Source organism: Salvelinus alpinus, chromosome 1 (genome assembly GCF_045679555.1).
Source record: "Salvelinus alpinus chromosome 1, SLU_Salpinus.1, whole genome shotgun sequence".
Lineage (NCBI taxonomy): Eukaryota > Metazoa > Chordata > Actinopteri > Salmoniformes > Salmonidae > Salvelinus > Salvelinus alpinus.
This window is the reverse complement of record NC_092086.1, coordinates 24,772,996-24,798,901: the sequence shown is the minus strand read 5'-3', so window position 1 is coordinate 24,798,901 and position 25,906 is coordinate 24,772,996. Positions and strand designations below refer to the sequence as shown.

Here is a 25,906-nt window from a genome sequence, read left to right as displayed (position 1 = left end):
GGAGATAAATAACAAAGAATGCGCTTCATCCACACGCATGGAAACACTACAGCCAAAATGGGAGCCACTTAGAAAAACTACAACTTCTAGCTAATTGTTCCAAAAACCAGCCTGAAACTCTTTCTAAAGACTGTTGACATCTAGTGGAAGCCCTAGGAACTGCAATATGGGAGGACTTCGCCTCATAATAAACATGAAAGACATTGGAAACAGTGGTAGGCTGAAATTCTATTTTTTTTGGATGGTTTGTCCACTGGGTTTCGCCTGCCATATCAGTTCTGTTATACTCACATACATTATTTTAACAGTTTTAGAAACTTTTGAGTGTTTTCTATCCAAATCTACCAATTATATGCATATCCTAGTTTCTGGGCCTGTAACAGGCAGATTACTTTGGGGACGCTTTTCATCCGGATGTGAAAATACTGCCCCCTAGCCCAAAGAGGTAACACTTTTTTGGTTACTACATGATTCCATATGTGTTATTTTATAGTTTTGATGTCTACACTGTTATTCTACAATGTAGAAAATAGGAAAAATAAGGACAAAACCTTGAATGAGTAGGTGTGTCCAAACTTTTGACTGGTACTATACATTGATTATTTTTTATCTTATGCTACACAATGATATGTAACATTTTCCTAAACTAATCTAGTCTGTCAGTGGTTGGATTTCTTGCAACCTTTACTGAGAAGGCTGACTTGCATTCGGAATGTAAATTGTGGGAAATGTAAAATTGCTGGAAATTATTTATCTTAATAAATGGACACCAATAGAGATTGGATGTCACAACCAAGCCACCATAATACGACACATTAAGAAATACGTAAATTAGATTTTACAACTCAAATGGGACCATATAAACCACAAAATAGTGTTGTTTGACAAAATAGAAGTTTAATTAACTCTTGTGATTATACTGTGAGTAAACATTACTCTAAATAATAAACTTTAGAATACTGAACAACAAAGTAACTGAGATATTTTCAATTAATAGTGTACAGAGTGAAATGCAATGACGCAGAGTTAAATATCAACAATAAATTGAGCATATATAACTCTGAAAAAAATGACGAGTAGGTTTTACTCTCTTTAGACTGGGACCAAATGTTATCTCTGGCAGAGTTACATTTTCTTCAATAAGAGTTCAATTTACTGTGATTTTTATTGTGCGGCTGTCCGGTACACCAGTATCTATAGGTAGACTTTATCTGTGTGCTTTATCCCTCCAGCTATCCAAGAAATATGGCTCCATCTTTACGGTTCACTTTGGACCCACAAAAGTGGTCATCCTGGCAGGATACAAAGCAAATCATCAGCTGATATCTCAAAGTGCTGTACAGAAACCCAGCCTAAATCCCCAAATAGCAAGCAATGCAGGTGTAGAAGCACGGTGGCTAGGAAAAACTCCCTAGAAAGGCCAAAACCTAGGAAGGAACCTAGAGAGGAACCAGGCTATGAGGGGTGGCCAGTCCTCTTCTGGCTGTGCCGGGTGTAGATTATAACAGAACATGGCCAAGATGTTCAAATGTTCATAAATGACCAGCATGGTCAAATAATAATAATCACAGTAGTTGTCGAGGGTGCAACAGGTCAGCACCTCAGGAGTACATGTCAGTTGGCTTTTCATAGCCGGTCATTGAGAGTATCTCTACCGCTCCTGCTGTCTCTAGGAAGTTGAAAACAGCAGGTCTGGGACAGGTAGCACGTCCAGTGAACAGGTCAGAGTTCCATAGCCGCAGACAGAACAGTTCAAACTGGAGCAGCAGCACGGCCAGGTGGACTGGGGACAGCAAGGAGTCATCATGCCAGGTAGTCCTGAGGCATGGTCCTAGGGCTCAGGTCTTCCGAGAGAAATAAATAAAGAGAGAATTAGAGAGAGCATACTTAAATTCACACAGGACACCGGATAAGACAGGAGAAATACTCCAGATATAACAGACTGATCCTAGCACCCCGACACATAAACTACTACAGCATAAATACTAGAGGCTGAGACAGGAGGGGTCAGGAGACACCACCAACTTACCATCCTGAGACAAGACCGAGTATAGCCCACAAAGATCTCCGCCACGGCACAACCCAAAGGGGGGCGCCAACCCAGACAGGAAGACTACGTCAGTGACTCAACCCACTCAAGTGACGCACTCCTCCTAGGGATGGCATGGAAGAGCACCAGTAAGCCAGTGACTCAGCCCCTGTAATAGGGTTAGAGAGAATCCCAGTGGAGAGAGGGGAACCGGCCAGGCAGAGACAGCAAGGGCGGTTCGTTGCTCCAGAGCCTTTCCTTTCACCTTCACACTCCTGGGCCAGACTACACTCAATCATATGACCTACTGAAGAGATGAGTCTTCAATAAGGACTTAAAGGTTGAGACCGAGTCTGCGTCTCTCACATGGGTAGGCAGACCATTCCACAAAAATGGAGCTCTATAGGAGAAAGCCCTGCTTCCAGCTGTTTGCTTAGAAATTCTAGGGACAATTAGGAGGCCTGCATCTTGTGACCGTAGCGTATGTGTAGGTATGTACGGCAGGACTAAATCGGAAAGATGGGTAGGAGCACGCCCATGTAATGCTTTGTAGGTTAGCAGTAAACCTTGAAATCAGCCCTTGCCTTAACAGGAAGCCAGTGTAGGGAGGCTAGCACTGGAGTAATATGATCAAATTTTTTGGTTCTAGTCAGGATTCTAGCAGCCGTATTTAGCACTGAAGTTGATTTAGTGCTTTATCCGGGTAGCCAGAAAGTAGAGCATTGCAGTAGTCTAACCTAGAAGTAACAAAAGCATGATGAATTTTTCTGCATAATTTTTGGACAGAAAGTTTCAGATTTTTGCAATGTTACGTAGATGGGAAAAAGCTGTCCTTGAAACAGTCTTGATATGTTTGTCAAAAGAGAGATCAGGGTCCAGAGTAACGCCGAGGTCCTTCACAGTTTTATACAAGACGGTCAAGCAGGCGCTGGTCAACCAGGCAGAGGAGTTTGGGGACAGGGGCATGCTTCCTGTGTTCTAAGATTTCACCAGTGGACATGGTAATGTTGGATAAGTCAAACTTGTAATCCGGTTAACTGTTGCATTCTACACAATGGTCTGTCTTCAGGCGTATTTAGTGCTGTAACTCCAGCCCCAAATATTTGACAAAGATATTATTCTCTCATAACATGATTAATTCCTGACACCTGCACAATGTCACTTTTCTACAGGTATTCTGTTTGCCAATGGAGATTCATGGAAAGAGATAAGACGCTTTGCCGTGGCGAACCTTAGACTTTGGCATGGGCAAGAAAGGAAGTGAAGAGGTAATTCGCTACCTAATTCAATTGTTTGAAAAACACGAGGGTAAAAATTTTAAGTTCCGGTTTGTGAAAACCCCAAATAAGATAATAAATATATACATTTTCTTAGTTTTGCTAATTCTCTTTCAGTTGTGCTTTGTGACAGTTAAGCATTTGACACAACCCAGCCAATGAATTATGCTGTCTCCAACAATCTCCAACATTGTGTATGGCAGCAGGTTTGAATACTCTGACCCCAAGATCCAAGCCACTGTGAATCAAGCCCATGAGAACCTCAGAATTAGTGGCTCTGTTTCAATGCAGGTACATGATGTTTACTTTGTTTCTCACTCTTAGAGAATAATGCCAAACTGTTCACACTTGACTAAACCAGGAAAATGAAATAAATATTCCATTTGTAGCAGGCTACATTTATGCTTTACTTTTTGTTTATGGGAAGATAGTTGTAAAACATGTTCCCATGTCTGGGCCCTTGGTTGAAAACCAAGTAGCTTTTGTTAAAGAAAACTGACAACAACAAGGAGGAGATGAGGGTGGTCTCCAGGAACAGGGTTAGAGTTAAAACCAACAGGATGGTAGCTCTCCAGGAATAGGGTTAGAGTTAACCTACAGGAGAGTAGCTTTTCAGGAACAGGGTTGGAGTTAAAAACTACAGGAAAATAGCTCTCCATGAACAGGTTTGGAGAGCCCTGTGATAGAGGACAGCGTAAAGATGAAGATAGCTGAAATAGCAGTGGGCTTCGTTCAAACCCATGCAGCAGTGGCATCTGTTCTGGAGGCTAGACCATCCTACGCCACGCCCCTTTTGACAAATATATCCTACCCTTTAAAATGCATTGTGATTTTATGTATGTTTAAGGAATCAGGCAACAAACTCTCATTAACATGGCAGCCCGATTCTGATATTTTTCCACTAATTGGTATTTTGACCAATCATATCAGCTCTTTGGGCAAAATACCAGAATTGGGATGCCTGTGTAAACGCAGCCAAAAGGTCTTACTTAAAGTAAAGTTGTTTACAAACTGTTCGCTACCTAGCTGGTGGCTAGTTTAACCTACTCCTTGTCCAAAGACGTTAGCTAGTGCTTAGCATTAGCCACATTAGCTACTAATGACCTTTTACATATAAAGCATTTGGGTAAATTTGGGCAAGAAAATCCAACTTGTTGCACCTTCAAGCTTCCTTGTCCTATTCAAACAGGGCAACCAAAGGTACATAACACTAACAATGTATGTTATTGATAACAGCTAGATGATTGACTGCTAAGCTTGGATACACCCCAAAGATAAATAAGCTAAGATGTAGGCTTCTGATTAGCAGTGTCTCAGACTGCTCCATATAAATTGCTAATCAATCAGTATACTTGACATCGGCAGCTTTTTTTCCGTCAAATTGGAGTTGGAGTCTGGATATTCAATTCCAACGAGTCGGAATTGGAGTCGACTCCAAAAATCCTGGAGTTGTTCACCAAAACAAACACTCAGAATGTTTGTATAGAATATACCTCGGCACTGTGATCTATCAATCCACTGGGCACACACACTGGTTGAATCAACGTTGTTTCCACGTCATTTAGATTTATACACCCCACTAAAGTATCAAATGTGAAAGCCCCCAAAATGTGTGCATTTGAGAAAAAAGATTGGAAATATGTATGTAATAGTTGCTAAATGACATTCAAAAGATAGACACAGTCAAACCTCAAAGGTTTGTAAATGTTTCTTTTTACATTTGCCTTCAATTGTATCTAGTGTTTATCAAGATCTAATAAACTATGGGAAATCCTCATAGGACGAGTAACCTTCCATAGATAAGAGCACATTTTTTCCCAGAATGTTTAGCCCCTCCCCTGAGGCTGTTCCATGCTCTATAAAAGGTGCGCCTCCATTGTCAGGCAGATCAATGAGCAGGAAGTAGTCACTATTTTTAACCCTGTGTAGGTATAAGAGCTGTTTGAAGATGTCTCTTATAGAAGTTCTTCTCCAGACATCGAGTACAGTGACACTGCTGGGGGCTCTGCTGTTTCTGCTGGCTCTTTACTGCCTCTCCTCTGGTTCCAGCTCTGAGGAACAGGGGAAGACGCCTCCAGGACCCAGGCCTCTGCCCCTGCTTGGTAACATGCTCCAGCTGGATCTCAAGAGGCCCTACCGCACCCTCTGTAAGGTGAGAGCAAGTCCTGACATTAAACTATGTTATGGTTGTTGATATGATCTGTGACATTGTTTTACCTGCTTAAATATTTTCTAAATGTTTATTTTAGCAGGTTTAAAACTTCCAGTTAGTTTCAATAGGCATGTATTGTCAAAGCAACATAGTGTTTCAACCAGTTAGCAATAGTTTGTCAACACAGGAGCCCTCTAAAAGGTTTTTATTTTGATGTGGCCCTACTTACCACACTTGCTCTGGGTTTATGAATGTTTTCAGAGAATGTTCCTCCGTTAATGTTCCATTTCAGTTTTTTTAATTGCAGAATGTTATCAAATAATACAGGTGAAATGATGACCAATGTGCATTCACTCACATAAGAGGCATTTGGCTTGAAAATCGTATTGGTCATAAATGCTTAAAGGGATAGTTTTTGTGAGGGGTAGAAACACAATCTTAATAGTTTTCTTGTCACAGACCAAACAACTCACCAAAATAGCTCACACATACTTCAATCCAACTTATATTGCAATGATATCACTTCAGGAGATGTGTCAACAGAATTATACTTTATTTGTTACAGAACTGCTTCCAACAACCTTTAGTTCAAGTTTTTATATTTACATTTCATGCATTGTTTACTTCACAGGGCTTTTCATAACACCTGCATTTTCTAAAGTCGCACACTGATCTCCACAGTCTGTGTTTGGTTAATTTATTTTGAATAGCTAAGCTCTCAAAGCATCTTGAAGTTAAAGGGACAATCTGCAGTTCAAACAATAAAGCTTACACCCCACCACTGTTTAAGGTTATCAGCTGAGGAATGGGTCTGGAGAAATATAACCCCTCTGAAATTAGACAAACCTATGGATGCATTGACTGACCATCCATAATAATACAAATATAGTTTTAAATCATGTTTAGAGGCTACATGTATTTATTTTTATGTTTATTTTTATGTTTAACAATCTCATACTTTGGGTTCTGATGGGGTAAGCTTATAAGGTATTTCTAGTTATATTCTTCAAGAATCAATAGCTATAATTAGTAATTTAAAAGTAAAAAAATTGATGTACCAATGGCAGATTGACCCTTTTTTTAAACTGGTTCTCTTTAGAACTCAGTGTTTGTTTGTAAAAAAATGTGATTCTAAACAAACACTGTATAGCTTCACAACATTGTTAAGGGCTAGATTGAATCCGATCGCATTTGTCCACTATGCACTTTTTTAAAGGCAATGTTCCCGCATTCTCGGAGATCACGTTCACAGTAAAAGCTGCATATGTCGGCTCAATTGGATATTACCTTTACATTCTGCATTGTCCAAATCAGCAATCGGATTGAATCCTGGCCTAAAAAGATAATTTCACGGATGGCCAGTCCTTGCATCCATAGTGCCATCTGTGAATTTGAGTGGTTGCATTTCTCCAGCCCCATTCCTCAGCTGTTTACCAAAATAAGTGATGGGACTGATGTTTTGATGTTTAATTATGGACTGCATCTTTAAGATTGGTGTAAAACTCAGGAAAACATTGACAGACAGCTCTTTGAAACACCCTTGTGGTCATTGCCTGGTAAGGTAAACAATGGGCCACATGTCATTACGAGCCTAAATAGTATACTCCCAGTGTGTTACACGGAACCCAAACCGGCTGCGTGTGTGGGCCATCGTGCAAACATTTATTTTGTCCCTCGACACCAAACGCGATCACGACACGCAGGTTAAAATATCAAAACAAACTCTGAACCAATTATATTAATTTGGGGACAGGTCGAAAATCATGAAACATTTAAGGCAATTTAGCTAGTTAGCTTGCACTTGCTAGCTAATTTGTCCTATTTAGCTAGCTTGCTGTTGCTAGCTAATTTATCCTGGGATATAAACATTGAGTTGTTATTTTACCTGAAATGCACAAGGTCCTCTACTCCGACAATTAATCCACACATAAAACGGTCAACCGAATCGTTTCTAGTCATCTCTCTTCCTTCCAGGCTTTTTCTTCTCTTGACTTTATATTGCGATTGCAACTTTCATAAATTAGGTGCATTACCGCCACTGACCTCGTTCGTCTTCAGTCACCCACGTGGGTATAACCAATGAGGAGATGGCACGTGGGTACCTGCTCCTATAAACCAATGAGGAGATGGGAGAGGCAGGACTTCCAGCGCGATCTGCGTCAGAAATATGACTAATTTCTATTGTAGCCCTTGGCAACGCAGGCACTCGTTGGCGCAATAATTGAATAACATGGATTTCCTCATTTATTTTGCAATGCTCGGGCACGCAACGCGATCGGTGTGGTCAGCCTGTTAGATAGACCGTCAAGGCTCCGCCCGCCTGTGGGAAAACAACCTGCTGTTACATAGGTTACCCCATTGGCTCACCGCAAACAATTGTCTGCTTGTTTTAGTCAATTACAAAACTACATTTAAGAAAAGTACAACATGTCTAAAGATTACTTTTCAACATTGCCTCTCCCTAGCGTTTTCACTACTTAGAAAAATGTAATACTGTAGTGTCCTGAATGCCCCTATTCATGATGGTGCTAGCAGCCACGTGAGTGAGTGCTAACTAGCTACCGACCAGAATGTTAAGCTAGCCAAGACCAACAACACAAACAAACTATACAGCTAGAAGTAGTGAATGGAGTTACTAACGGACTGTACTTGCTAAACAAGTTAAATGTCTTACCTGTGATTACATTGTTTCCACATTTATAGAGCTCTAGCTATGTGTAGCCTACTTGGACACCGGCTCCCCACAATTTCCCACACTCCCATACCGAATAGCCTGAAGCCACAGGGCTCTTCTTTCAGGCTCTATTTCCATACGTGGGAGCATTGCGAACCGTAGGCCGTAATTTCTGACCTAGTTACATGTACATTGAACACACAGCAGCTTTTCATCATGGTTTGTTGTTTCTGTATAACAAAAAAATTATACGACCAAGTTGGCTCTTTTACACTGGGGGTCAATGGGAAAGAATGTTTGATATCCCCCAATTTGTGGACGTGGTCGAGGGGAATTCCATCTTATTACGTGAATATCGACTCGGAGAATGCCTCAACCAATTTTCTCTTCAAAATGCTCTCATGGTCAATAGAGCTGATCATGGACTGTTGGATATCAGACAAACAGCAGCTATACGCATTTGCATTTCTATTGTTTTGTAACTAATTACAGAATACAGTTCACTGATACACTTCTTCAGCAGAATGAGTAAAGCCTGAGTCCCCTTAGAAGCTTAGACAGAAGGGAATGTACATGAAAACAGCATACAATAAGTGTACTGAACAATTTATTGGTGCCTTTATATTAACATTATAAATGATATGTTCAGAATTGTATTAATTGATCAGACATTCATTTGATAACTTACAATAGGCCAGCATAGCTGTAATATTGATCAACATGAACAATCATGATAAGTAATGGTGACATTTGACATAAATACATTGTTAGAGCCATAATCCTAATATACTGTAGGCATCCGGCCTCACTAGTGTGCAGGACCACACTGATTCGTACAATTTGTAACACTCATCTTCCATCCGAATGCTTGAAATAAAACTATACAAAGTAACAATGTCATATCATATCACATAAAAGGGAATTACTTAGGCTTTAGGAAATGCCACCAACTACAGAGCTTGATGGTGAGGGGAGAGGAGGGGGACCCATGTACCCCGCTTCAGTCACCCACAAGATTGAAGCGGGAGACAAATCCAGCTTTGGCCTCCTACTTGTCAGGCCTCATACTGGGCAGATAGGGGTCCTGGGATGGACAGCTCGCACAACTTCCCCACATACAGCGCTGGATCAAGTGTGACCTCGTTGAGGACATCCAAGAGCCAATCTATGTAGCCTGAAATGTTTATTTTTTTTGTGACCAACTTGTTAAAAAAAAAATATTCAGAGGGTTACAGGTACAAAACTAAAATGAATGCATATAAAGATAACCACGACCCATTTCCTCCTTAGTCCCCGTTTTATAAGGCCGCGGCTTTTGTGGAGCGATGGGTAACGACGCTTCGTGGGTGTCAGTTGTTGATGTGTGCAGAGGGTCCCTGGTTCGCGTCCGGGTCGGACTAAAGTTATACTGTTACATTGATGCTGTTGACCTGGATCACTGGTTGCCGTGGCCTTTGTGGAGCGATGGGTAACGGCGCTTCGTGGGTAACTGTTGTTGTGTGCAGAGGGTCCCTGGTTTGCGCCCGAGTCGGGGCGAGGGGACGCCATAAAGTTATACTGTTACATTGATGCTGTTGACCCGGATCACTGGTTGCTGCGGAAAAGGAGGATGGGTGTCATTTGTTGATGTGTGCAGAGGGTCCCTGGTTCGCGCCGACTCGGGCCGACTCGCGTGCTCCACCGCTACCTAGCTAGCCATTTCACATCGGCTACATATACACAGGCACAACGTTCACTGGGGATGGGGGGGGGGGGGACTGTTGTGTTTGTGCAGTCCTAAATCCAGTGAGATACACTCCAAACAGCCTACCCGACAACTCGGAGGCGTCCGCATAGTCCTAAAGCACATTGTCACGTTTTTTAATCACATTTCAATGGAAAAACTGGGGGGGACAAAAATGCAATTTCATAATGTGGGGGGACATATCTGAAATTGCATTTTTGTCCCCCCCTAGTTTTATCATTGGAATGTGATCCAATTGTGGCAACTGTGTGCTTTAGGGCCATGCGGACGCCTCATAGTTGTCGGGTAGGCTGTTTGGAGTGTTCATCTGACTGGATTTAGGACCGTGCGGATACCACAGAGTGGGCTGACAGGCTGTGTGAAGGCGCAACTTCTGGAAGGCTGGCTGGACCAGCACTGGAGAGTTGAGCATAATTCAGTCAGTGTGTATGTGTTCTGCTCTTTCATCGAGTTGTAAAAGGAAGCAGACCAGCAAATGGCTACTTTAGTTGACTGATATAGCTGGCAAGGTAACTGCTGTTTAATTTAACAGAAAAAAATGAACTAATGTTAATTCGCAGTGCATGGCTAGTATTGTAACTGACATGTAACGTTATCTAATGTTTCATTCCCTCTCGATTGAGGTGAATGAATAAACTACGCTAGTGAGTAGTTACCACAGCCAGGTCAGCTCTAGCCTCTAGTTATCTGGCAGATAGTAATAATAGCCACCTCATCTCGCTATCTAACCGCAGTTGTTTGTATGGAAATGTTTGTTGCCTTTGTTGTCCCGTTTCAGAAGTAAATTAACTTGGCAAGTGAGAGCTGGCCAAAAGTTGGCTTACATTAGCTATTATTTCTTTGGCCTCAAACTAGACCTGAATGAAACAATTGAAGATTGCACTGAAAACCTGTCAGAATATCAATGTGAGTTGTATTAGTCAGTATGGCAATGTAACGTAATTGATTTGTCAGGTTCCCTACTTTTCACATTGACAGTCATAAATAGCTCTAACGTTACAGGCTTCACTGTCATGGTGCACAGTAGAGGTCTGCGCTGGACCGATTTCTTCATCCCGCTCCTCCACCCGCTAGCGCAAGAACTGGTCCCAAACCTAAGTCCCGCAATGTTATTTTAGGCGTATGTGAAGCAGCTCACTAGCCAGCCATGGTCCCAGCAATTTTGCGCCCTATAGGCAATATCAAATGCTAAAAAATAACTTAAGAAATGGGTTAAATTAGCCGAGATTCTCACATGGCCTTTTGTATTACTGGGCTATATCAGGCACTATGCTAGTAGATGTAGTTTAAAGAGAGCAGAGTTGGAGAAAATTGCACTCTTGAGCTATTTTTATAGCCTACCTTTTAGGAGTGGGAAGATTTTCAGACAGAGAAATATGGATGATCAATATTTAGCCCTATTTCTAGGCAATATTTAGGAAATATATTTAATTGGAAAGATAACTACTCTGCTTCTCCGACCACGTATACATAGACTATAGTCTACTCTGTTTAGTTGAACACACGCGCACCTGATCTCGAAAGGTACTGCTACTGAACTGTAAAGCAGCAAGAATGATGACAGCGACACTTGACGTTTAGCATAGTCCTATAGGTTAGCCTACCTTTTAGGAGGACAATTTGCAGACAGAGACAAATGGCTATTCAATACTGAAGACCCATTGAATGTTTCCCCCAATTGATAAATCAACTTCGCTCGAATGTGCACTGCACACTCGATCGTATTGTCTTCATTATTTGATAAACAACGTTAACACTATGACATCCGGCATGCTAGTAAGTAGCTTGCTAGCTAAAAGCCACAACACATGAAAAGGGGTTAGTTACCAGTACCGTTCTGCTTGAGCTATCTTACGGTTTGGAAACAAAGATGTATGATGACAGTTTTAAAGTGTAACATATTTTAACTGGTTAAGATTATAAGAGCTACCATTGGTGTTTTAAAATAGTCGGTTTTACCTGAAATGTAATGCCTGCCTCATGAATCCAAGCGTGTGACATGGGGGGGACCAGTAACTTTTTCAGCTTTGCCAATCTACCAGCTACAGTACTTTTTCATACTTGGGTCAACCTGCTATGAACTGGTTACATCCAAATATCATCTAATTTGATGGAAAACATGATTTTCACTGTCCGGGACCTTTAATAAACCATGCATTTAGTCTTATTTTATGTTCTACAGCTGTCCAAGAAATATGGGTCTGTTTTCACGGTTCACTTTGGACCCACAAAAGTGGTCATCCTGGCAGGATACAAGACGGTCAAGCAGGCGCTGGTCAACCATGCAGATGAGTTTGGGGACAGGGGCATGCTTCCTGTGTTGTATGACTTCACCAATGGACATGGTAATGTGGGATATGTGAAACTTGTAATCCGATTAACTGTTGCATTCTAGACAATATTCTGCCAAGCAAGCATATTTGGGTCTGTAACAGCCCCAATTATGTGACAAATAAATGATTCTCTCCTGACACATGCACAATATTACTTTTCAATAGGTATTCTGTTTGGCAATGGCGACTCATGGAAAGAGATGAGGCGCTTTGCCCTGGCGAACCTTAGAGACTTTGGGATGGGCAAGAAAGGGAGTGAGGAGAAAATCTCAGAGGAAATTCACTACCTGATCGAAGTGTTGGAAAAACATGAGGGTAAGAATTCGTAGTTCTGATTTTGAAAACCAAAAAAAGGGTAACATAAAAAAATCCTTAGGCTTTCTAATTGAACTTCTGATCTGGTTCTTTTTAATAGGTAAAGCATTTGACACAACCCAGCCATTGAGTTATGCTGTCGCCAACGTAATCTCCAACATTGTGTACGGCAGCAGGTTTGAATACTCAGACTCCAAGTTCCGAGCCACAGTGGATCGAGCCAATGAGAACCTACGAATTGCAGGCTCTGTTTCAGTTCAGGTACTGTACTATGTGCTCATGATGTTTACTTTGCCATTATTCTCAGAGTGAAAAACAAACTGGTCACACTTGACTAAACCAGGAAAATGTAATAGTTATTCAAATTTGTACTGGGCTACTGGAATAAAAGAGGGTAATTCATGCTTAACTTTTTGTTTACGGGGAGATAGTTGTACAACATGTTCCCCTGGCTGGGCCCTGGGCTGAAAAGCAGGAAGCTTTTGTTGAAGAATATTGAGAACAACAAGAAGGAGATGGGGGAGCTGGTGAGGGGGCTGAAGGAGACTCTCAACCCTCAGATGTGTAGAGGCTTTGTGGACTCGTTCCTCATCCGAAAGCAGACCCTGGAGGTATGAAATCTCACTACAGTTAAAAATCATCTCAATTAAAAACAACAAGATGACAAATGTAAAAAATGACGGTGTCCGTAAAATGTATATAGGTTCAGAACTTGTAAAACAGCACAGTTAGAAATATATGGCAAATAGAAATCAAGCTGAATGATCTTCAGAGATAGATCGGTGGGGTTGAGGGTAGCTGAAGGATGGGATTAAATACAAACAAAAGATAACTTTTGTAAAATGTATATAGTGTGTATTAGCTGGAAGTAGAAGCCTAAGTGTTGTTGTCCATTAGTTTACTGCAATTAGGGGAGGGGTGGAAGTGTTAGTGAAAAATAATAAAGGTAAATATATTTAAACTCTCAATTCAATTTCAATTCAAGGGCTTTATTGGCATGGGAAACATGTTAACATTGCCAAAGGTCACAAATAAAACAGGTCACAAATATTGCTGCTGTGATGGCACACTGGTATTTTGGGAGGCCAAATAAAACCACCTGCAGGCCAAATTTGGGCACGGGCTGCCAGATGGGGAAACGTTACATAGACTGACCAGGTAAATCCAGCTGAAAGCGATGATGTCACTTGTTAAATCCACTTCGATCAATGTAGATGAAGGGGAGGAGACATGTTAAAGAAGGATTTTTGAGCTTTGAGACATGGATTGTCTGTGTGCCATTATTTGTACTATTTTCTACATTGTAGAATAATAGAAGACATCAAAACGATGAAATAACACATATGGAATCATTTAGTAACCAAAAAATTGTAAAACAAATCAACATTTATTTTAGATTATTCAAAGTATTCACGCTTTACCTTTGACAGCTTTTGCACACTCTTGGCATTCTCTCAACCAGCTTCATGAGGTAGTCACCTGGAATGTACTTCAATTAACATGTGTGCCTTAAAAGTATTTGTGGAATTTCTTTCCTTAATGCGTTTGAGCCAATCAGTTGTGTTGTGACAGGGTAGGGGTGGTATAAAAAAGATAGCCCTATTTGGTAAAAGACCAAGTCCCTATTATGTCAAGAACAGCTCAAATAAGCAAAGAGAAACGACAGTCCATTACTTCTAGACATGAAGGTCAGTCAATCCGGAACATTTCAAGAACTTTGAACGTTTCTTCAAGTGCAGTCACAAAAACCATCAAGCACTATGATGTAATTGGCTCTCATGAGGACTGCACAGTAAAGGATGACCCAGACTTACCTCTGCAGCAGAGGATAAGTTCATTAGTTACCAGCCTCAGAAATTGCAGCCCAAATAATTGCTTCAGAGTTCAAGTAAGACACATCAAAATCAACTGTTTAGAGGAGACTGCGTGAATGAGGCTTTCATGGTCGAATTGCTGCAAAGAAACTACTAAAAGACACCAATAAGAAAAAGAGACTTGCTTGGGCCAAGAAACACGAGCAATGGACATTAGACCGGTGGAAATCTGTCCTTTAGTCCGAGTCCAAATTTGAGATTTTTGGTTCCAACCGATGTATCTAATTGAGATGCAGAGTAGGTGATGTGTGGTTCCCACCGAAAGGCATGGAGGAGGTGTGGGGCTTTGCTGGTGACACTGTCAGTCATTTATTTAGAATTCAAGGCACACTTAACCAACATGTGTTGTATTTCGTAATTTTGATGTCTTCACTATTAGTCTACAATGTAGAAAAAAATTCAAATAAAGAAAAACCATGGAATGAGTGTCCAAACTTGTGTGTATACATACAGTTGAAGTCAGATGTACATACACTTTAGCCAAATACATTTTCACAATTCCTGACATTTAATACTGGTAAAAATTCCATGTCTTAGGTTAGTTAGGATCACCACTTTATTTTAAGAATGTGAAATGTCAGAATAATAGTAGAGAATGCTTTTATTTCTTTCATCACATTCCCAGTGGGCCAAAAGTTTACATACACTCAATTAGTATTTGGTAGCATTGCCTTTAAATTGTTTAACTTGGGTCAAACATTTTGGGTAGCCTACTACGAGCTTCCCACAATAAGTTGGGTGAATTTTGGCCCATTCCTCCTGACAGAGCTGGTGTAACTGAGTCAGGTTTGTAGGCCTCCTTGCTCGCACACGCTTTTTCAGTTCTGCCCACACATTTTCTATGGGATTGAGGTCAGGGCTTTGTGATGGCCACTCCAATACCTTGACTTTGTTGCCATTTTGCCACAACTTCAGAAGTATGCTTGGGTTCATTGTCCATTTGGAAGACCCATTTGCGACCAAGCTTGAACTTCCTGACTGATGTCTTGATGTTGCTTCAATATATCCACATAGCATCATGAGGAAATGATATTATCTATTTTGAAGTGCACCAGTCCCTCCTGCAGCAATGCACCCCCACAACATGACGCTGCCACCCCCGTGCTTCACGGTTTGGATAGTGTTCTTCGGCTTGCAAGCCTCCCCCTTTTTCCTCCAAACATAACGATGGTCATTATGGTCAAACTGTTCTATTTTTGTTTCATCAGACCAGTGGACATTTCTCAAAAAATTACAATCTTTGTCCCCATGTGCAGTTGCAAACCGTAGTCGGGCTTTTATTATGGCGGTTTTGGACCAGTGGCTTCTTCCTTGCTGAGCGGCCTTTCAGGTTACATCGATATAGGACTCTTTTTACTGTGGATATTGATACTTTTCTACCATTTTCCTCCAGCATATTCACAAGGTCCTTTGCTGTTCTGGGATTGATTTGCACTTTTCGCACCAAACTACGTTCATCTCTAGGAGACAGAACGTGTCTTCTTGAGCGGTATGGCTGTTACGTAGTCCCATGGTGTTTATACATGCGTTCTATTGTTTGTACAGATGAACGTGGTACCTTCAGGTGTTTGGAAATTTCTCCCAAGGATGAACCAGACTTGTGGAGTTCTACAATTTTTTTTCTGAGGTCTTGGCTGATTTCTTTTGATTTCCCCATGATGTCAAGCAAAGGTAGGCCTTGAAATACACTGCTCAAAAAAATAAAGGGAACACTAAAATAACACATCCTAGATCTGAATGAAATATTCTTATTAAATACTTTTTTCTTTACATAGTTGAATGTGCTGACAACAAAATCACACAAATTATCAATGGAAATCAAATTGATCAACCCATGGAGGTCTGGATTTGGAGTCACACTCAAAATTAAAGTGGAAAACCACACTACAGGCTGATCCAACTTTGATGTAATGTCCTTAAAACAAGTCAAAATAAGGATCAGTAGTGTGTGTGGCCTCCACGTGCCTGTATGACCTCCCTACAACGCCTGGGCATGCTCCTGATGAGGTGGCGGATGGTCTCCTGAGGGATCTCCTCCCAGACCTGGACTAAAGCATCCGCCAACTCCTGGACAGTCTGTGGTGCAACGTGGCGTTGGTGGTTGAAGCAAGACATGATGTCCCAGATGTGCTCAATTGGATTCAGGTCTGGGGAACGGGCGGGCCAGTCCATAGCATCAATGCCTTCCTCTTGCAGGAACTGCTGACACACTCCAGCCACATGAGGTCTAGCATTGTCTTGCATTAGGAGGAACCCAGGGCCAACCGCACCAGCATATGGTCTCACAAGGGATCTGAGGATCTCATCTCGGTACCTAATGGCAGTCAGGCTACCTCTGGCGAGCACATGGAGGGCTGTGCGGCCCCCCAAAGAAATGCCACCCCACACCATGACTGACCCACCGCCAAACCGGTCATGCTGGAGGATGTTGCAGGCAGCAGAATGTTCTCCACGGCGTCTCCAGACTCTGTCACGTTTGTCACATGTGCTCAGTGTGAACCTGCTTTCATCTGTGAAGAGCACAGGGCGCCAGTGGCGAATTTGCCAATCTTGGTGTTCTCTGGCAAATGCCAAACGTCCTGCACGGTGTTGGGCTGTAAGCACAACCCCCACCTGTGGACGCCGGGCCCTCATGGAGTCTGTTTCTGACCGTTTGAGCGGACACATGCACATTTGTGGCCTGCTGGAGGTCATTTTGCAGGGCTCTGGCAGTGCTCCTCCTGCTCCTCTTTGCACAAAGGCGGAGTTAGCGGTCCTGCTGCTGGGTTGTTGCCCTCCTACGGCCTCCTCCACGTCTCCTGATGTACTGGCCTGTCTCCTGGTAGCGCCTCCATGCTTTGGACACTACGCTGACAGACACAGCAAACCTTCTTGCGACAGCTCGCATTGATGTGCCATCCTGGATGAACTGCACTACCTGAGCCACTTGTGTGGGTTGTAGACTCCGTCTCATGCTACCACTAGAGTGAAAGCACCGCCAGCATTCAAAAGTGACCAAAACATCAGCCAGGAAGCATAGGAACTGAGAAGTGGTCTGTGGTCACCACCTGCAGAACCGCTCCTTTATTGGGGGTGTCTTGCTAATTGCCTATAATTTCCACCTGTTGTCTATTCCATTTGCACAACAGCATGTGAAATTTATTGTCAATCAGTGTTGCTTCCTAAGTGGACAGTTTGATTTCACAGAAGTGTGATTGACTTGGAGTTACATTGTGTTTAAGTGTTCCCTCTATTTTTTTGAGCAGTGTATATAACACAGTGGATTCAGACCCCTTCCTTTTTTCCACATTTTGTTACGTTACAGCCTTATTCTAAAATGGATTACATGTATATTTTTCTTGATCAATCTACACACAATAACCCATAATGACAAAGCGAAAACAGGTTTGAATTTTTTGGCAAATTCATACCAAATAAAAAAGATGCCTATTTGACATAAGTATTCAGACTATGTCCACCTTTGGTAAATTCAAATGATTGGACATGATTTGGAAAGGCACACACCTGTCTATAATGTCCCACAGTTGACGGTGCATGTCAGAGAAAAAAGCCATGAGGTCAAAGGAATTGTCCGTATAACTCTGAGACAGTGTTGTCGATGCACAGATCTGGGGAAGGGTACCAAAAAATTATCGAAGCATTGAAGGTCCCAAAGACGACAGTGGCCTCCATCATTCTTAAATGGAAGAAGTTTGGAACCACCAAGACTCTTACTAGAGCTGGCTGCCCGGACAAACTGAGCAATCAGGGGAGAAGGGCCTTGGTCAGGAAGGTGACCAAGAACCCAATGGTCATTCTGACAAAGCTTCAGAGTTTCTCTGTGGAGTTGGGAGAATTTTCCAGAGACAACCATCTCTGCAGCACTCCACCAATCAGGCCTTTATGGTAGAGCGGCCAGATGGAAGCCACTCCAGTAAAAGGCACATGACAGCCCGCTTGGAGTTTGCCAAAAGACACCTAAAGGACTCTGCCCACGAGAAACAAGATTCTCTGGTCTGATGAAACCAAGATTGAACTCTTTGGCCTGAATGCCAAGCATCACGTCTGGAGGAAACCTGGCACCATCCCTACAGTGAAGAATGGTGGTGGCAGCATCATGCTGTAGGGATGTTTTTCAGCGGCAGGGAGACTAGTCAGGATCGAGGCAAAGAAAAACGGAGCAAAGCACAGATATCCTTGATGAAAACCTGCTCCAGAGCGCTCAGGACCTCAGTGGGGCAAAGGTTTACTTTCCAACAGGACAACAGCCAGGACACACAGCCAAGACCACGCAGGAGTGGCTTTGGGACAAGTCTCTGAATGTCCTTGAGTGGCCCAGCCAGAGCCCAGATTTGAACCCAATTGAACATCTCTGGCGAGACCTGAAAATAGCTGTGCAGAGGCACTCCCATCCAACGTGACAGAGCTTGAGAGGATCTGCAGAGAAGAATGGGGAAAAACTCCCCAAACACAGGTGTGCCAAGCTTGTAGCGTCATACTCAAGAATGAGGCTATTATCACTGCCAAAGGTGCTTCAAGTACTGAGTAAATGGTCTGAATACTTATATAAATATGATATTTCAGTTTATTTTATACATTTGTAAAAATGTATAAACCTGTTTTTGCTTTGTATTAAATATTAAAGCTGATCTACCCCCCCCACCTAATTTTTTTGAATAAATAACTTGCAAGTAGGGATTTAGTGTGCATTGAGAAATATGTAAATGGCCCATGTCATAAAGAAAAAAATATAGGAGTGATTGTGCTGAAATAGCATTGGGCCCATGCTGCAGCGGTATACTGTACACTGAGTGTACAAAACATTAGGAACATCTCCCCCTTTTGACCTCAGAACAGGCTTAATTTGTTGGGGCATGGAATCTACAAGGAGTCAAAAGCATTCCACAGGGATACTGGCCCATGTTGACTCCAATGCTTCCCACAGTTGTTTCAAGTTGGCTGGATGTCCTTTGGGTGGTGGAACATTCTTGATACACGCGGGAAACTGTTGAGCGTGAAAAACCCAGCAGTGTCGCAGTTCTTGACACTCAAACAGGTGCGCCTGGCACCTACTGTACTACCATACCCCATTCAAAGGCACTTAAATCTTTTGTCTTGCCCATTCACACACAATCAATGTCTCCATTGTCTCAAGGCTTAAAAATCCTTCTTAAACCTTTCTCCTCCCCTTCATCTACACTGATTGAAGTGGATTTAACAAGTGATATCAATAAGGGATCATAGCTTTCACCTGAATTAACCTGGTCAGTTTATGTAAGGTTTCCTCAACTGGCAGCCCGCAGTCCGAATTTGGTGGTTTTACTTGGTCCCCTAGGTTTTATGGAATTTAAAACTTTATTTTTATTATTTTTTTACACAAACTGTAAAACACCAGGAAATCAGCTCTAACTGATATTCATTTTGGAAATGTGCTCCCAAGTATTCCCACACATGAGAGACACGTGATTATCTACAACTTTGAGAAATTATTGTTTTAGTCATATTATCTCGTGGTCAATTTGCAGTCTACAAATGTATATGTAATTATATTCCAGCCATCCGTTCAGGGGAATAAAAAAATTAAAATATCCGCCTGCGGGTGAATCTAGTTGATGATCCCTGGTCTATGCAATGGAAACAAATATTCTCCCCTTTTTTAAAATGCCTTTTCTGTGTTTTTCTGTCTGTATAAGGAATCTGGCAACAAGAACTCTCACTACCATGACAACAACCTGATATCCTCTGTGAGAAACATGTTTTCTAATGGTACTAACACCACAGGGACAACCCTATGCTGGGCTTTGATGCTAATGGCCAAGTACCCTCTTATACAGGGTAAGTATCAATGTGTACACACACACACACCATTGTACAGACATTGCTACACGTGATTGTAGTAATGCAACACAACCAAGGTGTTACTTGCTGTGAACATTTCCCACTTGAACCACAGGCCAGTTTATAGTTTGTTTCAATTGCTTGAACACTGAATGAAGCTGTAGTCCACACATATATATATATATATATATATATATATAATGGAGTTGTAATAAAGGATAGCCATAGAGGACAACAGGTTCTTAACTTGAGAGGGAGAGCAGTGGAGCGAAAACCCAGAAGGAAGCAGTGATCGGTGTAGAATACACAATTATAATCTTTATTCTAATAATTAAAAAAACTAGTCTACAAAGTATTTATAAATATTCTCAAAAAAATCCACTTGCAAAAACAACATCCTTCCATGTTGATCAGATACACTTTCCCCACCGTCCATTTTGCTCCAACCTTCCAGCTTGGACGGGTGTATATTTTGTGTGCAGTTTTTTTCTGATTCGTGTATAAGCATTTTATTTGGAACAATGTTTTAGATTTTCAAAACAGTGTACACAAGACACAGTACCGTTTTTCATAACACTAAATGCATTTTCTAAATGTACACTGAACAAAAATATGAACGCAACAATTTCTACAGGCTGTTATAACCTTCCCAGGGACTGCGGTTGAAAATTAGCCGGCTGGCTAAAACCGGCACTTTTACTGAAACGTTGATTAATGTGCACTGTCCCTGTAAAAATAAAATAAACTCAAACTCTACGATTTTACTGAGTTACAGTTCATATAAGGAAATCATTCAATTGAGAAACATCTATGGATTTCACATGACTGGGAATACAGATATGCATCTGTTGGTCAGAGACCTTAAATGTAGGGGCAGTATCTGGTGTGACCACCATTTCCCTCATGCAGTGCAACACATCTCCTTCACATAGAGTTGATCAGGCTGTTGATTGTGGCCTGTCGAATGTTGTCCCACTCCTCTTCGATGGCTGTGTGAAGTTGATAGCGTGTTCTAGTTCCTGCCAATACCTATCGTACACGTCGATCCAGAGCATCCCAAACATGCTCAATATGTGACATGTCTGAGTATGTAGGCCATGGAAGAACTGGGACATCAGCTACCAAACATCTGTTGTGTACAGCATGTAAAACGAAACTAAATCAGTACTCCCATAATGATGTCTTTTACCATTTAACATGTAAACTCTTTGTACAGTGACTGGTTTTACAGTACTTCAGTCACAATTGCACTTTCAACATCTCTTCTCTTTGATTTATCTTTACTGCATTGTAACCGTTACAATATACACCACCGAACACTTTTGCAATTCTAAACAGTATCAAATTTAGTTTAGTGAATTTCTTCCTGCATTAGTATTAATCGCTAATTGAGAGAAGAATACAGCTAATGGCAACCCACATTGTGCACAGCTGCTCCCTCCCTCCTGCGATCAGCGTCCCTGGTCTACTCTCCACCAGTCCTGGCAACCCACATTGTGCATAGCTGCTCCCATCGTTAAGCCCACCTGGACTTCATCACCAGCCTGATTACTCTCCCTTAAAGCCCTCACCAACCCCAGTCATCAGGCAGTACTGACTCTGTTTTCATGTCCTGATGCGTCTCTTGTTTTGTATTCGCTATGTTCGTTATTATTAAAATCACCATCTGCACTTGACTTGGTGTTACAGTTAGTATTTGTTGAGACATTATGCAATGAATGTTGAGATTACCATCTTGTTCTATGACAAATTATACTGTTTTGATAGTTACTTAATTTAGTGACAGGTTTTGATCGGGTTAGTGCATTTTGCTAGGGAAATGTGTTTTGGCAAACACTTGTTTGCGTTATCCCTGTTTTTAGGGAAGTGTTCAAACAATTCAGACACTAACAGTTTTGTTGGACATGATTTACACAATTTACTTATTGTGTAGCTGTTGTCTACTGTTTTGCAAAAAGGGTCTTGTGTACAATTGGGACTACTGTTTAACAAAAAGGTGTTATGCATTTAGTGTGATCTGTGCAGAAAAGGTAACTATTTTGGTACGTAGGTTAAGGTATCATTCCCAGCTTCAGTTATTAAGCCATCTTGGAAAAATTATAAAATGTCCAGGGTAAAGATTAAGATGACATTTTCTGAGGTCAGTAACTTTGGCCCTCCCTCCTATCTGTCTCAGACCGGGTCCAAGAGGAGATCAGCAGCATCATAGGAAGTCGTCAGCCCTTAGCAGAGGACAGGAAGAACCTGCCCTACACTGATGCAGTGATCCATGAGACCCAGCGACTGGCCAACGTTTTACCCATTGCCATCCCTCACACCACCAGCCGAGACATCACCTTCCAGGGATATTTCATCAAGAAGGGGACGCTTGTGTTTCCTCTACTGACGTCTGTCCTACAAGATGGAAGCGAGTGGGAGAGCCCACACACCTTTAACCCCGCCCACTTTCTGGATGAGGAAGGTCGATTCGCCAAGAGGGATGCCTTCATGCCCTTCTCTGCAGGTGAGTTCCACTGTTTCTGTATCCATGCTGACTGGGTAAGTGAATCCTTCTATGGCACTCTAAAATTAAGAGTTTGGGGAATTGCTTTGAACCAGGGAGAGTTTATGGTATAAAATGTGTACAATTTGACATTTATGTGAACTATAGGAAATGTATGTAGACCTAATTGTCATATGTTGTCTTCCTCATTTGATCTTCTTCCAGGTCGTAGGGTGTGTCTGGGGGAGGGTCTGGCCAGGATGGCGCTCTTCCTCTTCTTCACCTCCCTCCTGCAGCGCTTTCATTTCTCTCCTCCTCCTGGAGTAACAGAGGATGATCTGGACCTCACACCGGCCGTGGGGTTGACCCTCAATCCTTCACCTCACCAGCTGTGTGCTGTGAGCCGGGTCTGAGATGAGACCAGTCCCTCAATGGTTTTGGTTTAATTTGATTGCTCTACATTCCAACAATGTAATTGATTGATACAAAGCACCACTATTATGTATGTACAGAATGCTTGTTGTTTTTGCTTGCTGTCCTGCCTTGTCTGGGACTGGACAGCTGTTGCTAAGTAAAGTCAATCAGTTTTCTAGCTAATGTTATCAGTAGTTGATATACCTACCCTTGTGGGCATGTTTTTATATGACTAGCAAGCATACTTAGCCATATCTGCTAGCTAGAACAAATAACTACCACTAACTAGCTAGCTCCAGCAGGAGTGGAAGTTCAGCTGCCTACTTTCCCTCCATTAGTGGTTCCAGTTGTTGGAGACTTGAAACAAAAAGACAGCATTTACACAGGAAACCCAATTTGGATCTTTTTTCACTGTTTAGTCTTTTGACCAACCAGATCAGCTCTTTTGCCTACAATTGGACAAAAGACCAGAATTGGGCTGCCTGTGTAAATGCAGCTTTTTGGTCTCACTAAAAGTTGTTTAACCTGTTCGCTAGCTGGTGGCTAGTTTAAGCTACTCCTTGTCCATTGATGTTAGCTAGTGGTTAGCTCTAGCCACATTAGCTACTGTACTAATAACTATTTACATTATATATGCACGAAAATCCATTTTATTGCACCTTTTAAGCTTTCTTGTCCTATTCAAACGGGCCTACCAAAGGTACATAACACTAACTGTGTCAGTTATTGATAACAGCTAGATGTTAACACTAACAGTATGTTATTGATAACAGCTAGATGATTGACTCTGCTAAGCTTGGATACACCCAAAGATAAATAAGCTAAGACGTAGGCTTCTGATTAGCCTTTGACTATTTGATTAGTAGCGTGTCAGAGAGCTCCATATGTATTGCTAATCAATAAACCCGTTGATGAGTGTGCTTGACATCGGCACCAGTTCGTCAAATTTTGGTCCATTTTGTCAACTTTGAGTCGGTTTGGAATAGAATAGATTTTGAATTACTGTCTGTGCTCAGTGGGAACCAGTCACTGTGCAGCAATGTAGAACATTCAACTAAAACGTTAAATAAAGGCTTAAAGTGGAACTGACAGCATTTTAGCAACATGAAGTGGTATTAACATTTGTTCATATACACCCCCAGGAAGAGTGACACCTTTTCATTTATATCTAAGTGCTCACTTGTCTGAAGATATGGTCATTTGTCATAAATTGATAAAATGTTTGGGAATGACGTATAGTAAGGCATTTGTGAACATTCTATAGCAATATAAAGCAGCCGTGCGTTTGCACAATGAATAGACACTGCGTTAACAGACCAAATGAAATGTAACCATACTTTAAAAGTAATATATTTAAGCAATAAGGCACGAGGGGGTGGTATACCACGGCTAAGGGCTGTTCTTATGCACGACGCATCACGGAGTGCATGGACACAGTCCTTAACCGTGGTATATTGGCCATATACCACAAATCCCCAAAGTGCCTTATTGCTATTATAAACTGGTTACCGACGTAATTAGAGCAGTAAAAATGTTTTGTCATACCTATGGTATACCACGGCTGTCAGCCAATCGGCATTCAGGGCTCGAACCACCCAGTTTATAACATCAATTATACTATTTATTTGCTGCGGGTGATTCTTTGATCCACCTCTACACAGACAACACCATTCTGTATACATATGGCCCTTTGGACACCGTTAACAAACCTTCAAACGAGCTTCAATGCCATACAACACTCCTTCCGTGGCCTCCAACTGCTCTTAAATGCTAGTAAAACGAAATGCATGCTCTTCAACCGATGCTCTTCAACCGATCGCTGCCCGCCCGTCCAGCATCACTACTCTGGACAGTTCTGACTTGACAGTTCTGAATATGTGGACAACTATAAATACCTAGGTGTCTGGCTAGACTGTAAACTCTCCTTCCAGACTCATACTAAGCATTTCCAATCCAAAGTTAAATCTGGAATCAGCTTCCTTCACTCATGCTGCCAAACATACCCTCGTAAAACTGACTATCCTACCGATCCTTGACTTCGGCGACGTCATTTACAAAATAGCCTCCAACACTACTTAGGCTACATCCAGTGTGCTATCACAGTGCCATCGGTTTTGTCACCAAAGCCCCATATACTACCCACCACTGCGATCTGTATGCTCTCGTTGGCTGGTTCTCACTACATATTCGTCGCCAAACCCACTGGCTCCTGGTCATCTACAAGTCTTTGCTAGGTAAAGATCTGCCTTATCTCAGCTCACTGGTCACCATAGCAACACCCACTCGTAGCACCCGCTCCAGCAGGTATATTCCACTGGTCATCCCCAAAGCCAACACTGGCTGCACTTAACTGCATTTGAAAAATCTATCTAATTGGATTAATTTTGATACCTCCTTTGCTTTCTCATTTTTGGCCTTCCTCTTTTTTTGTGTTGATTCATTGCTGATTTTTAAATCCGTAATTTTCTCTTCTTGACTATCTCAAGTTTTTTTTTTTTTTGGGCTGTTGTCTCTTGTTAGCTAGCTCAACTGTTGCTTAAAACGACGACAGAAACAACGCTTTGGTAGCGTATTTGCACAATGAATCCCAGAATGCATTTTATTATCTTAACATGGTTTTGAAGCTATTGAATAATATGAGTTATTTAGCTAATTAATTAGATTTGTCATCAATACACTAAAATATCATACTGACTTATGTAGTGGCAAAAAAATGTTTTGTTGGTGTAACATCTTTGGGATCATTTATCATATAGCCTACATTAAAGAAAGATCTTGTTGTCAAACCATAGACA

At 41.7% G+C, this 25,906-nt stretch overlaps 1 protein-coding gene and 2 long non-coding RNA genes across 4 annotated transcripts in view; 1 reads left to right on the top strand and 2 right to left on the bottom strand.

The window, feature by feature from the left end:
* Window positions 1-875: 875 nt before the first annotated feature.
* LOC139581333 (uncharacterized) overlaps window positions 876-25,906 on the bottom strand; it is a 31,017-nt gene continuing 5,986 nt past the window's right edge. The window contains exon 2 of the long non-coding RNA XR_011676208.1: window positions 876-1,844. This is a non-coding gene — a long non-coding RNA (uncharacterized lncRNA). The remainder of the gene's footprint in view (window positions 1,845-25,906) is intronic.
* LOC139580690 (cytochrome P450 2K1-like) lies at window positions 5,185-24,205 on the top strand. Of its 2 annotated transcripts, none has more exons than XM_071409648.1 (8): window positions 5,185-5,458; window positions 12,059-12,221; window positions 12,375-12,524; window positions 12,625-12,785; window positions 12,956-13,135; window positions 20,071-20,212; window positions 22,392-22,718; window positions 22,923-24,205. In XM_071409648.1, the coding sequence occupies exons 1-8, from the start codon at window positions 5,255-5,257 to the stop codon at window positions 23,108-23,110; spliced, it is 1,515 nt and encodes a 504-aa protein (XP_071265749.1). In that variant the 5' UTR covers window positions 5,185-5,254; the 3' UTR covers window positions 23,111-24,205. The 2 variants fall into 2 exon arrangements, with proteins under 2 accessions (XP_071265749.1, XP_071265830.1); XM_071409729.1 differs by lacking the exon at window positions 5,185-5,458 and adding an exon at window positions 10,717-10,782.
* Window positions 8,727-12,063, bottom strand: LOC139581297 (uncharacterized). Its single transcript, XR_011676202.1, has 2 exons — window positions 11,836-12,063; window positions 8,727-9,726 (listed from the first exon to the last, which is right to left on the bottom strand). It is a non-coding gene; the product is annotated as an uncharacterized lncRNA (long non-coding RNA).